Source organism: Mauremys mutica, chromosome 10 (genome assembly GCF_020497125.1).
Source record: "Mauremys mutica isolate MM-2020 ecotype Southern chromosome 10, ASM2049712v1, whole genome shotgun sequence".
NCBI classification, from domain to species: Eukaryota; Metazoa; Chordata; order Testudines; family Geoemydidae; genus Mauremys; species Mauremys mutica.
This window is the reverse complement of record NC_059081.1, coordinates 13,093,371-13,106,120: the sequence shown is the minus strand read 5'-3', so window position 1 is coordinate 13,106,120 and position 12,750 is coordinate 13,093,371. Positions and strand designations below refer to the sequence as shown.

The 12,750-nt window shown below is 44.1% G+C and overlaps 1 protein-coding gene across 1 annotated transcript in view; it reads left to right on the top strand.

The window, feature by feature from the left end:
- LOC123343355 (protein mono-ADP-ribosyltransferase PARP14-like) overlaps positions 1–12,750 on the top strand; it is a 33,263-nt gene that overhangs the window by 13,303 nt on the left and 7,210 nt on the right. The window contains exons 7-14 of the mRNA XM_044978427.1: positions 873–1,109; positions 1,385–1,606; positions 3,031–3,094; positions 3,905–4,054; positions 5,616–5,678; positions 7,393–7,560; positions 8,413–8,622; positions 8,715–9,323. Coding sequence (XP_044834362.1) covers positions 873–1,109; positions 1,385–1,606; positions 3,031–3,094; positions 3,905–4,054; positions 5,616–5,678; positions 7,393–7,560; positions 8,413–8,622; positions 8,715–9,323 — 1,723 coding nt within the window. The remainder of the gene's footprint in view (positions 1–872; positions 1,110–1,384; positions 1,607–3,030; positions 3,095–3,904; positions 4,055–5,615; positions 5,679–7,392; positions 7,561–8,412; positions 8,623–8,714; positions 9,324–12,750) is intronic.

Sequence of the window (12,750 nt, the reverse complement as noted above, 5' to 3'; positions counted from 1 at the left end):
CAGCTACCCAGCTTCCATGGGTGGGATCCCCCAGAGCGCCCCAGTCCCCGTGGATGCAGGAGATCCCCGGCAGCTCCCCAGCTGCCGCCGGGGGAATCTCCCAGAGCTCCCCAGTCACCGCGGGCAGGGGGACGGGTGTCCCCTCCATAGCTCCTCAGCTGCCATGGACGCGTCCCCACTGGTGCAGGGGACCCCTTGAGCTTCCCTGCCTGGAGGGGGAAATCCCCCAGAGCTCCCCAGTCCCCAGGATCCCCTGCAGCTCCCCAGCCACCACAGGCATGGGTCCCTCCCACCTCCCAGCCACTGTGCAAGAGCAGGGGCCACAGCTCCCAGCCACAGCAGGGCAGGGTGCTGGACCCTCCTCCCTCCCCATTTTGTCATGGACATTTGTAGTAGAAGTCAGGGACAGGTCATGGCTTCCCTGAATTTTTGTTTATTGCCCGTGACCTCTCCGTGCCTTTTACTAAAAATGTCCATGACAAAATCGCAGCCTTACTCATGGGTGTTAAGTTACTCAAGGGCATAAGTGTTTTGGCCTAAATTTGCTTCAGTTTCGTTTTGGTGCAGCTGTTTCTTCTGTTGGTGCTGCTGGGAAACTACCCTGGAAAGGAGAAGCTGCACAACAGAAACTCTTCCAGAGGAATTTAGAAAATGCTGCAGGGAACGTTAAGAAGCAAAATGCAGGATTCTTGTACTCCCATGACGGATTGACACCTCTATATACCTAGTATGCAGAGCTTTTGCTGAGAACCTCATGTCTGTGTCAACACATTACCTCTTGCAGCATGTGTGACATACACAGTCTAATGGTGCTGGTAAACACTTGCATTTAAGATCCTGTTCGAAATATTTTTGTTTTGTTTTTCTTTCAGACGGACGTGATCGTAAGCAGTATTGGCATGGATCTGCGGCTTGGGGTAGGTCCACTTTCTCAAAGTTTGCTGCAGAAGGCTGGACCAACACTCCAGCTAGAGTTCAATGAAGAAATCCAAAGACAAGTACCTACTCAAGGGTCTGTGTTCCAAACAAGTGGATGTAATCTGGCCTGCAGCTTTCTGTTCCATGCTGTTGTTCCTGTATGGGATCAAGGAAGAGGCGCTGCCATGACGGTAACAGTCTTTATAAATTTTCTTCAGGGCATTAATTTTGTTTGAAGGTGCTGCTCATTTAACATGAAAATGGATTTAATGTGAATCCTGTATTGAAGTTACATAGTAATGAGCAGGGAGTATCAGCTCCATTTATTTCAGTTTGAATGACCTCAAGGTGTGTGATGCATGTTTAATAATGAGGGGTGGGTTTTTTAGGACCAGCAGACACTGTTTGGGATTAAAGAATAAAGACCGTGTTGACAGACACAAATGTCGCTATTTCTTGTATACAGAACCTAGAAGACATAGTCAAAGAATGCCTGAAGAAAACCGAAGAGCTGTCTCTACATTCAATCACGTTCCCAGCAATCGGGACTGGCGGGTTTGGGTTTCCTAAACCCGTTGTTGCTAAATTAATGTTTGATGAAGTGTTCAAATTCAGTAGTAACCACAACTTGAAGTCTCTTCAGGAAGTTCATTTTCTGTTGCATCCAAGAGATACAGATAATATTCAGGTGATTTCTTTCATGTTAATGTTTTTCCTATTACACACTCTTTTAGTTATTTATGATCAATGTGATTTAGTTATAATGGTTTTAAAGGCCTGATTTATTATATTCATTATAAATTATTTTAGTGACAGGTTAAGACAGCTGTCTCAGTGGGCCTGATCCTCTGACCCTTACATGGGACATCCATGCTCATGAGAGAGGTGCTGTTGATCTCAATATTTTAGATTCTGAAATCGTTACTTGGGCAAACCCCTGTTTAGTTGAATGGGAGTTTGCCCTAGTGAAGACTTAGTGAAAAGTGAGTGAGGAGCTCAGGGTTTGGCCCAGTAAGTGAGGATTGCAGGATTGGGCTCTGAAAGATCAGCTGCTTCCTCATAGAAATCTGAAAACATGCTGAGTGAAATCATGGTGCCACTGCAGTCAAAGGAAGTTTTACTCATTGACTTCATTGGGACCAGCATTTCACCCTCTTGAGAAACCTTTCTTCTGTATACCACTTGTTTTCTGTTTTTGTTGGTTGTTTTCCTTTGCTCATTATTAATAGAGATATTTGCATGATAATAGATTATTTGTTTAATCAGATCCTTCTGCTTATTCCTCAGGTAGTCATTATCTTCTGCAGGTGACAGTATAATTGTTTCCATAGCAATCAATTGTGATGTCACAAACAGATGACTTTTGACTTAAAGTGGGGTATAACCTCCATAAGCAGATGACCCCTAAACCAAAAAATAAAAAAATCCTGTTTTCTTTCATATGTAGCCAGTAATAAAACTCTGGGGAAGAGGAATTCAGAAAACCTGTATGTGTGTATCTTTACTCTGTAGACACATGAATATAATGTGCATATATTCAACATTGTTTCCAAACTGAGGTCCTGATTTTCAGACCTCATTCCCCACTCAGACTTCTTAAGCACCAGTGCTTCTGCATGCAAGTGACAGGTGCTGCACTAGATGACATTAGACGGTGCCAAAAAGCACCTAACCAATTTCAGAACAAAGTAACTGCTTAGCAGTGTAAAGTTTCAGTAGGCTCAGGATTTTAAGGTTCAGTCTGCATTAGGCTCCCAAAATGTTTCTCATCTTTGCTATTACTGGCTCAGCTCCACTACTGGTAGAAATGTTGTATTAATGTAGATGAGATTCCCAGGGTGGTAGGCATTTTAAATGTTGTATTTTCTAACCCTGCTCAGAGCAGTTCTAGATGACACAGTAGTAAAAATACCTGCAACTACCAGCACCTTGTTTCCACAAAATTTCCCATTACTACTACCACTGACACTTAGACTCTGCTGTAAGGTGAACATTATGTGCATGCAGATACATAGCTGTTAATTTTACTTATGAGACTAGCCAGGTTTGAATCTGTGTCTGTTGGGCAAATTTCTGAAACCTTGTCTGCAGTATCTTTGATTCTATTTCTAGGCATTTACAGATGAACTAGAATCCAGGACCAATGGGAATTTCCAGGCTGCATCATCGAGTCCAAGTAAGGTTGTTTATTTGGATTGGGTTTTATAAATACACAGTTGGAAGGAGAATGTCACCAGGACGTAACATAGTCTAATGAACTGACATTCCTAAACCCGGGAGGTGAAAAACTCAGGGGAGAAAATATTTTGTTATGGCGACATTCTTGCTCTTCAGGGATGCTGCCAGCCTTACTACATGGAGGAGAATCCACTAGTACTATACTGATAGATTGCAGTGGTTGCTGGGATCGTAAAGATGCAGTCACCATGCCAAGCAAACCACAGATAACATGCTACAAGAGCAACCAACCAAAGGGCTCTCAGCAGCATTATTTCCCTTTGTGCCCTTTTAGGCCATCTGTGAAGATTACCCCCTTACCTCTGTAACTTGAATGGTCCACACAGAGGTATCCAGCAGATGTAGTTCCTTTCCATTTATTAATTTGCAGGAGGGGAAATGCTGACAGCACGGTATGTGAGTAAACAGCACGCAACACCAGAAATTCGTTCAGGAGAATCTAGCACCTATTCCCTCTTCCATTGAAGTTCATAGCAAAATTGCATCAGCATCAATGAGAGTAGCATTTAATGGATCCATGGTATTTAAACTGAATGAGTTCTCTGTCTCCTGGGTCCTATGGACTGAATAATGGAAAGCAGCAGTAAAAAATCTGGGTTAGAGAATATTGGAGTCACAGAGGATACTTTATGTCTGGGGATCCCAATCTGTGAACTCTGTACTGAACTTACAAAGCATACATAAGCTCAAGGGAATAGCACTTTTACTAGGACAGACCACTCTTAATGTATTTTTATTTTCCTTGCAGTTTCCTTTGGGCGTGTTTCAACCCCGGTATTGGGAGTTCATGAAATGCAGCTTGGTTCCATTACATTCCAGGTAGCAACTGGAGATATCACCAAGGAAAATACAGATGTGATTGTAAACATATCAAATTCATCATTTAATGCCAAATCAGGTACTTTATTGAATATACATGAATTTAATGATAAATTCACTGCCACGTATTGGAAATGGAGGGAGCATTTTCAATATGCAAAACTTTTATAAAGTTTTTTTTCATGCTGGAAAAGTGGGGTGGCAAATGTCTGTGCTTTGTGTTAATTTGTTACGTTAAAGGCCACCAGTTTTGTCCTTTCATTTTAGGGCTGTGGTTCTCCAACATTAGTGCTATTCCCAATGGTAATTTTCCATTGTGAAATGTATCACTTAGACCAGTGGTACCCAGCATTGCCGCATTTGAGAGCCTCTTCGTCTAATAGAATTGCAGAGAGCTAATAAATAATGGCTGAGTGCTGTCCTGACATTGCGTTGGGATGTTTCAAGATAGAAGCGCAATGCGAACACATAGCAATACAACCTCATGACACAAAATAGTATCAGGGTATCCCAACACAGTTATTTTGTGATTTCTTTTGACACAGTGGCCCACATTGTCAGTGGCTGCTCGTGAGCGCACAGTGTAAAGCAGAGTGGAGTGGCAAAGGTGACATCAAGCCATCTTTGTGCTTCTCTGAGCCTGGGTGATTGATATGCTGGGCTGGTACCCGGTCACAAGTCAGAGCCGCCTGAAGAGACAACCCTCTTGTTCTCCCGCTCTCTAGCCTATGCTGTAATGTTGATTTCCCCCACAAAAATACTAAATATATTGGTAGGTGCTTATTCTGGAAGCCTGGTCCATTAGCTAATATATGCAATGGGCCAGGTCACAGAAAGGACTGGCCATAAGTAAATTAACATTCACCACACCCTGCCAACCCTTAGCCTGCCCCCCTCCTCAGGAGCCCAAGAAATAAGATGGGCCTGGCCCCTTGCCTAGAAGACTAACAAACGTAGGCTCTGGCATTCCGTGGAGGTGAGTCAGTTCCAAAGTCAAGGACCCCACACAGAAAACACCCTGCCAGCAGCCCTCACTCATTTGTGTCAGGGGGGCTTCAACTTGAACATCTCTGCTGATTCCAGCAGTAGCAGCATAACACAGGGAAAGACGCAATCTGTCAGGCAACATAGCCTCGTGACTGACGTACTGTCAACCAAGAGAGCTATGAAATAAAGTTAATTCGTAAATAGAGTATATTCTTTGCAGGCAATATGAGATGTTATGCAGATTACTGAACACAATGGGAATTGGTGGGCCTCAGCATCTTGTAGGATGTGGCCCCGTGGGAGTTTTGGCTATTCAAAGAATGCAGAATTTGGTTGTTAGTGCATGAAACGATAGCTCAGTGGTTTGAGCATTGGCCTACTAAACCCTGGGGTTGTGAGTTCAAGCCTTGAGGGGGCCATTTAGGGATCTGGGGCAAAAAAAATAGTTGGGTATTGGTCCTGCTTTGAGCAGGGGGTTGGACTAGATGACCTCCTGAGGTCCCTTCCAACCCTGATATTCTAAGATTTATGAGAGTTTTCATACAGTGTGATGTGATTTTTGGGTAACATCACTGTATGAATGTGATGTTACCCAACATTCACTGAATGTTACACTGCTTTAGTGAACTGACATGCTTTCTCATTTATTTAAGGTGTCTTCAAAGCAGTGATGGAAGCTGCCGGACCCCAGGTTGAACTACAATGTGCTACGCTTGGTATGATGCATCATACATTCCATTTGATTCCATTATTAGTATACCTGCTCTTTCCACAATTTAAATGGCTGCTTATGCTTATTCATGATGTTACAACCCCCCAGTTGGATCATATAATTATAATAGGAAAGCACATTACAGTAAGTGAAATTGTGCTGGCTTTATTGATTTTTTGCAAACCCTGCCCTCATGGCACCCACATTATTTTTGCAAAAGGAAGATAATTTGGAAGAGAGAGGCTATTTGATCCTAAGGAGTACGTGGGAAGTAGTGCAACCCTAGGCTCCTGTTCATGAAGGTACTTAAGCACATGCTTAACTTTCAGAACTTGAAGAGGCCCATTGGCTTCAGTCACTTTAAGCTCATGTAATTTAAATTTACCTGCTTAAAGTTAGGCACATGCTTGACGTACCTTCTTGAATTGAGGCAATAGCAATTTGGGACTGATCCCGCTCCTGGATGAGACAATGGGAGCTTTGCCACGGACTTCAGTGCATGCAGGATCAGTCTCTTAGATACTATCAGTGTCTCTCCTTTTGTATTCAAAAGTGCACTGTTGTTAATTGAAATTATGTAACCCAATAAGTACTGTGTCTGTGAGCTCTTCTACAGTCTTTGGATTCTGCCAAACCAGTGCTGAAATTAAACCATTGCCAACTGTGGTTGGCACCCATTAGGCAAGAAAAACCCGTAGTGCACATCCTGAATCACAAAATGAAATAGCGCCCCCATGGTTCTGGCAGTTCCTTTCCAGTATTGCACCTTTTGCTTCAAATGTTTTCACTTTTGGCAAATCTGTGGATTCTCCCCATTTATTAGTCTGATCCTGCAAGGTGCTGAGTGCCTCCCACATGGTGCCAAGTGCCCTCAACTCCCAAGCCAATGGGAGTTGAATGTGTTCTGCACTTAGCAGGATGAGCACATAATCTCACAATCAATTTCTTGCCTTTCTGCATAGTAGTGCTATTTGTACCATTGTGCTCATGAGTCCATCAGTTTTTTGCAGCATAAGCCCTTTTTGATGTGTTTATAACTCACTTTAAATGACCTAGCACTTTTAAAGGATTTTATTACATGTGCTTCAGCCTCCTTGAAATAGCCCTAAAATCACATGAGCCCTTTTTTAGTCTCTCAGCTTATCTATAAAATGATAATTGTAGATTTCTGGAGGTAAATGACATAAATAAAGATAAGGGGTTTATCATGCAGAGGTATTGTGTATCAGTGGAATGTGCACATTTTAAGAAATGTTGATAATGCAAATAAAATTATTTAAGTTTCATATACATTAAAAGCTAGCGTGTGTTAAATTGTAAACTATTATTTGATGAGCACCCAGATTTCAGTCATAAGTAAAACAGGAAATTCTGAGCACATACAAAGTTCACCCCCAATTTAAGATATCAGCTTAAAGAAATTTTAAAAGCAGAATGTTAGCAGCGAAAACGTTAACCAGATAAAGCCGGTGGAATGTCAAGATCCTGAATGGATAAAACATTCAAGATAGATTTGCTTTCCACTTTCCTGTTTGCAAATACCAGGCAAATTTATATCCAGAAGCTATATTCTCATCTGGTGTAGATCAGCATGGCTCCATTAAAGACACTGGAACTGCTCCATTGTACACGACTTCACTTGAGGGTCTGGTCCTTTGTTATTATAAAGTGTTGATCTCTTTATTTTGTGTGTCATATTTTTTTCTTCTATCTTCCAGCCTTGCAGCCTCACAGTGGCTTTATAACCACACAAGGTGGAAAACTGATGTGCGGTAAAATTATTCACCTCGTTCATCAGAAAGATGTTAAAGCTCAGGTCTCTAAAGTGCTCCAGGAGTGTGAACTGAGAAAGTACACATCTGTCGCCTTCCCAGCAATTGGAACAGGTTTGTTTTTTCTTAGTAGATTTTGAAAGGAAAAGCAAAATCAAGATCACTGTAGTAAGTTTACACACACAGTCATACCAACTGACAGTGTGGTTTAAAACTGTCATGTAAAAATTACAGATTTGTATAGCAAGTATCCATATGGTATTAGCCTCTAAAGGCCTGACACTACTCTTACTGATTTCAGCAGACGCATATTCTGGTCCGAAAGTAGCCTAACTACTTGGTTCAGCTGGCTTGCTATAGACCAGGGGTAGGCAACCCATGGCATGGGTGCCGAAGGCGGCACGCGAGCTGATTTTCAGTGGCTCTCACACTGCCCGGGTCCTGGCCACTGGTCTGGGGGGCTCTGCGTTTTAATTTAATTTTAAATTAAGCTTCTTAAACATTTTAAAACCTTACTTACTTCACATACAACAATTGTTTAGTTATATATTATAGACTTATAGAAAGAGACCTTCTAAAAACGTTAAAATGTATTACTGGCACGCGAAACCTTAAATTAGAGTGAATAAATGAAGACTCGGCACAGCACTGCTGAAAGGTTGCTGACCCCTGCTATAGACAATCCGTGTGTCACAACATTGGCAGGTAACTGTATGGCTGAGGGACTGCATTCAGTGAAGAGATGTTGAAAAAGCATGCAGTAATGTACAGTCACCTGGCTAAGGGAGGTGCCAGCTGATGGCTTTCAGTTTAGAGAACAGACATTATTTGATCTTTTTGCTCAGACTGTTCACAAGGTCTTCAGAGAGTACAAGTGGGGAGCAGAGGGGTTCTTTGATATAGAGACCATCTCAGTTCACATACTGTTCACCAGTAAATATGTATTTTTTTATTTATTTGTTACAGGTCAGGCAGGACAGAATCCAGCTCAGGTAGCTGAGGACATGATTGATGCTATAGTTGACTTTGCAAGTACAAAAGCAGTCCAGCATGTGAAAAAAATTAAAATAGTTATCTTCCAGCCACAGATGCAAAATGTATTTTATGCAAGTATGCAGAAAAGAGAAGGAGAAACAATTTCACCAACATCAGAATCATGGCTTTCTAAGTTAACATGTGAGTACTGAGTGTTTTTTAAATGGGTACATAACATTAAATATTTTCTAAAATAAAAGTTAAGTAATTACAGCCCTTATACTTCATTACAGCACTTTTAATAGGCAAAAAACGTCATGCTGGAAAGAAACGTGGATTTGTTCTGGAGAAGAAAATTGAGTTAGCCACGTTTCAGATTTGTGGTGAAAGCCAAAAAAATGTGGAAGCCACCGAATCCTGGATAAAAAAGCTGATTTTAAAAGAACAGTATGAAAACGTTATTCCAGATGAATTAATTGACTGTTTTGGTGACGCAGAAGCTAAGAAACTGAGTGAACTCCAGAAGAGCCTACATATTACCATTCAGGTGGAAACCAAGGAAACTCCTCCTTTTGTTAGAGTTTCTGGCATAACTAGAGATGTCTATAAAGCGTCCATCAAAATTCAAAACTTGATCAAAAGCATTAAAGATAACCAAGAAGAGCAATCAAAGGCAAAACTTGTTAGCAATTTAGTACAGTGGAAGTATTCCATAAACAATATGCCTTTCACAGACTTTGACCCTCTGACAAATATGCACTTAGAGGATGCTAAAGCAGCTAAAAAACCTCACATTAATATCCAACTCCTCATGAAGGACTACAAGGTAGACATGAAAAATCTACGTGCTACAGATAAACAAGGAACAGTTGTAATCATTCAGCGCAAGCCAAAGGATGAAGGTAAATTAAAGCTTTGTTGAGCTGTTCTTCATAGCTTTATTATTAATTATTATTATTTTGTTTATTATTGCATGAAGGGTCTGACAAAGGACATACATTTTCATTCATATATTTAAAAATTCTGAATAATGCTAGTCTATTTTCTTAGAAACTATTAATGATTCTGAACATATTTTTAAACGTATTGAGCTTGATTCTCCTCTCACTTACACTAGTGTAATAACATTGACTTCAGTAAAGTTACCCCTGATTTATACCAGTGTAAAGGGGTAAAAAGAATTCAGAATTGAAGAGGGACATAGGATATCTCCCAACAGGGACTGATCAAAATTCTTAGGATATACCAAAAAGGCTTTCTCAAACATCCAGCAGCAGTGCTTCTAGATGAAGATTCATGCCCAGAAGTAAACATATCTCATGTCATAAATTTTCAGTTGCTAGGCATTACCTACCACTGGCAGTGATTCCACTCAGCAATTTTAGTTTGAAACAGGGCCGCCCAGAGGGGGGGGCAAGTGGGGCAATTTGCCCCAGGCCCCGGGCCCAGCAGGGGCCCCCACGAGAGTTTTTCGGGGCCCCTGGAGCAGGGTCCTTCATTTGCTCTGGGGGCCCCGGAAAACTCTCGCGGGGCCCGGCCCGGGCCCCCGGAGCTTCTTCGCTGGCGGGGGGTCCTTCCTCTCCGGGACAGAAGGACCCCCCCTGGCCGCCGAATTACCGCCGAAGCGGGACCCGCCGCCGGAGTGCAGCCGAGTCTTCGGCGGTAATTCAGCGGCGGGGGGCGGGGGTCCTTCCGTTCCGGGACCCGCCGCCGAAGTGCCCCGAAGACCTGCAGTGGGGGCTGCACTTCGGTGGCGGGTCCCGCTTCGGCGGTAATTCAGCGGCGGGGGGTCCCCGCCGTGGGTCTTTGGGGCAGTTTGGCGGCGGGTCCCAGAACGGAAGGACCCCCCGCCGCCGACTTACCGCCGAAGCGGGGGCCCCCCGCCGCCGAAGACCCCGGGCCCCTGGAATCCTCTGGGCGGCCCTGGTTTGAAATGTAACAGCAGCTGTGTCAGACAGACAGCACATAATTTTAAACTAAGTTTCTTAGAATCATAGGACTGGAAGGGACCTCGAGAGGTCATCTAGTCCAGCCCCCTGCTCTCGCGGCAGGACTAAGTATTATCTAGATCATCCCTGACAGGTGTTTTTCTAATCTGCTCGTAAAAATCTCCAGTGATGGAGATTCCACAGCCTCCCTAGGCAATTTATTACAGTGCTTTACCACCCTAACAATTAGGAAGTTTTTCCTAATCTCCAGCCTAAACCGCCCTTGCTGCAATTTAAGCCCTTTGCTTCTTGTCCTGTCCTCAGAGGTTAAGGAGAACAGGTTTTCCTCCCTCCTCTTTGTAACAACCTTTTATGTACTTGAAAACTGTTACCATGTCTCGTCTCAGGCGTCTCTTGTCCAGACTAACAAATCCAGTTGTTTCAATCTTTCCTCATAGGTAGGGCCCTACCAAAATTAGGGTTGATTTTGGTCAATTTCATGGTCATAGGATTTAAAAAATAATAAATTTCACAGTTTCAGATACTTAACTCTGAAATTTCACGGTGCTGTAACCGTGGGGGTCCCAACCCAAAAGGGAGTCATGGGGGGTGGAGGGGATTCACAAGGCCATAGTAGGGGGGTCGTGGTATTGCCACCCTTACATCTGCACTGTTGCTGGTGGCACCCTTACATCTGCACTCTTGCCTTTAGAGCTGGGCAGCTGGAGAGCAGCAGCCGCTGGCCAGGTGCCCAGCTCTGAAGCCAGTACTACTGCTAGCAGCAATGCAGAAGTAAGGGTGGCATGGTATAGGGGACTCCTCACTTTCGGGGGAGGGGTACGGCCAGCCTTATGGATGGGTGACGTGGATGACCGCCCAGGGCACTGTGGTTGGCGGGGGGTTCCCATGGTCACTCTCCCATACACACACAGCCAGCCTCAGGCCCGAATGCTGGGGCAATGGGTCCGTAGCCAGAGAGGGGCAGGGCTCGGGGAGCCCTGACCGAGAGCTCCTTCAATATGCCAGACTCCAGCGGCTGGTCCTGGCTGGGCTGCTCAGGGACAGGACTTCCTCTTCCCCTGCAGGGGCCTCTCCCAGGGCTGGGTCAGATCCACCTCCAGGAATCTCCCCCAGCTGCAGGAAACTCTGCAGCTGCTGGCTGGGAGCCCAGCTCTGAAGGCAGCACCACTGCCAGCAGTAGTGCAAAAATAAGGGTGTCATGGTATGGCATTTCCACCTTGACGTCTGCACTGCTCTGGCTGTGGTGCTGCCTTCAGAGCTGGGTGGCCAGCCAGCATCCACTGCCCTCCACCTGCCCAGCTCTGAAGGTAGCACAGAAGTAAAGATGGCAATATCGCGACCCCCCTACAATAGCCTTGCAAACTCCCCTTCCTGACCCCTTTTGGGTTGGGACCCCCAGTTTGAGAAATGCTGGTCTCCCCCGTGAAATCTGTATAGTATAGGGTAAAAATACTGAAAAGACCAGATTTCATGGGGAAGACCAGTTTTCATGGTCCGTGACATGTTTTTCACAGCCGTGAATTTGGTAGGACCCTACTCATAGGTCATGTTTTCTAGCCCTTTAATCATTTTGATTACTTTTCTTTGGACTTTCTCCAATTTGTCCACATCTTTCCTGAAATATGGTGCCCAGAACTGGACACAATACTCCAGCTGAGGCCTAATCAGCGTGGAGTAGAGCGGAAGAATTACTTCTCATGTCTTGGGCCTGGTCTACACTAGGGTGGGGGGTCGAACTAAGGTACGCGACTTCAGCTATGCGAGTAGCGTAGCTGAAGTCGAACTACCTTAGTTTGAACTTCTTACCTGTCCAGACGCCGCGGGATCGAAGTCCGCGGCTCCCCCGTCGACTCCGCCACCGCCGTTCGTGGTGGTGGAGTTCCGGAGTCGACAGGAGCGCGTTCGGAGTTCGAACTATCGCGTCAGACGCGATAGTTCGAACTCCAAGAAGTCGAACGCTACCTGTCGACCCGGCCGTAAGTATGGATGTACCCTTGCTTACAACACTCCTGCTAATACATCCCAGAATGATGTTCCCTTTTTTTTTTTTTTTTTTCCAACAGTGTTACACTGTTGACTCATATTTAGCTTGTGGTCCACTATGACCCCCAGATCCCTTTCTGCAGTACTACTTTCTAGGCAGTCGTTTCCCATTTTGTATGTGTGCAACTGATTGTTCCTTCCTAAGTAGAGTACTTTATATTTGTCCTTATTGAATTTCATCCTATTTACTTCAGATCATTTTTCCAGTTTGTCCAGATCATTTTGAATTTTAACCTTATCCTCCAAAGCACTTGCAGTCCCTCCCAGCGTGGTATCGTCCACAAACTGTATAAGTGCATTCTCAATGCCATTATCTAAATCATTGATGAAGATATTG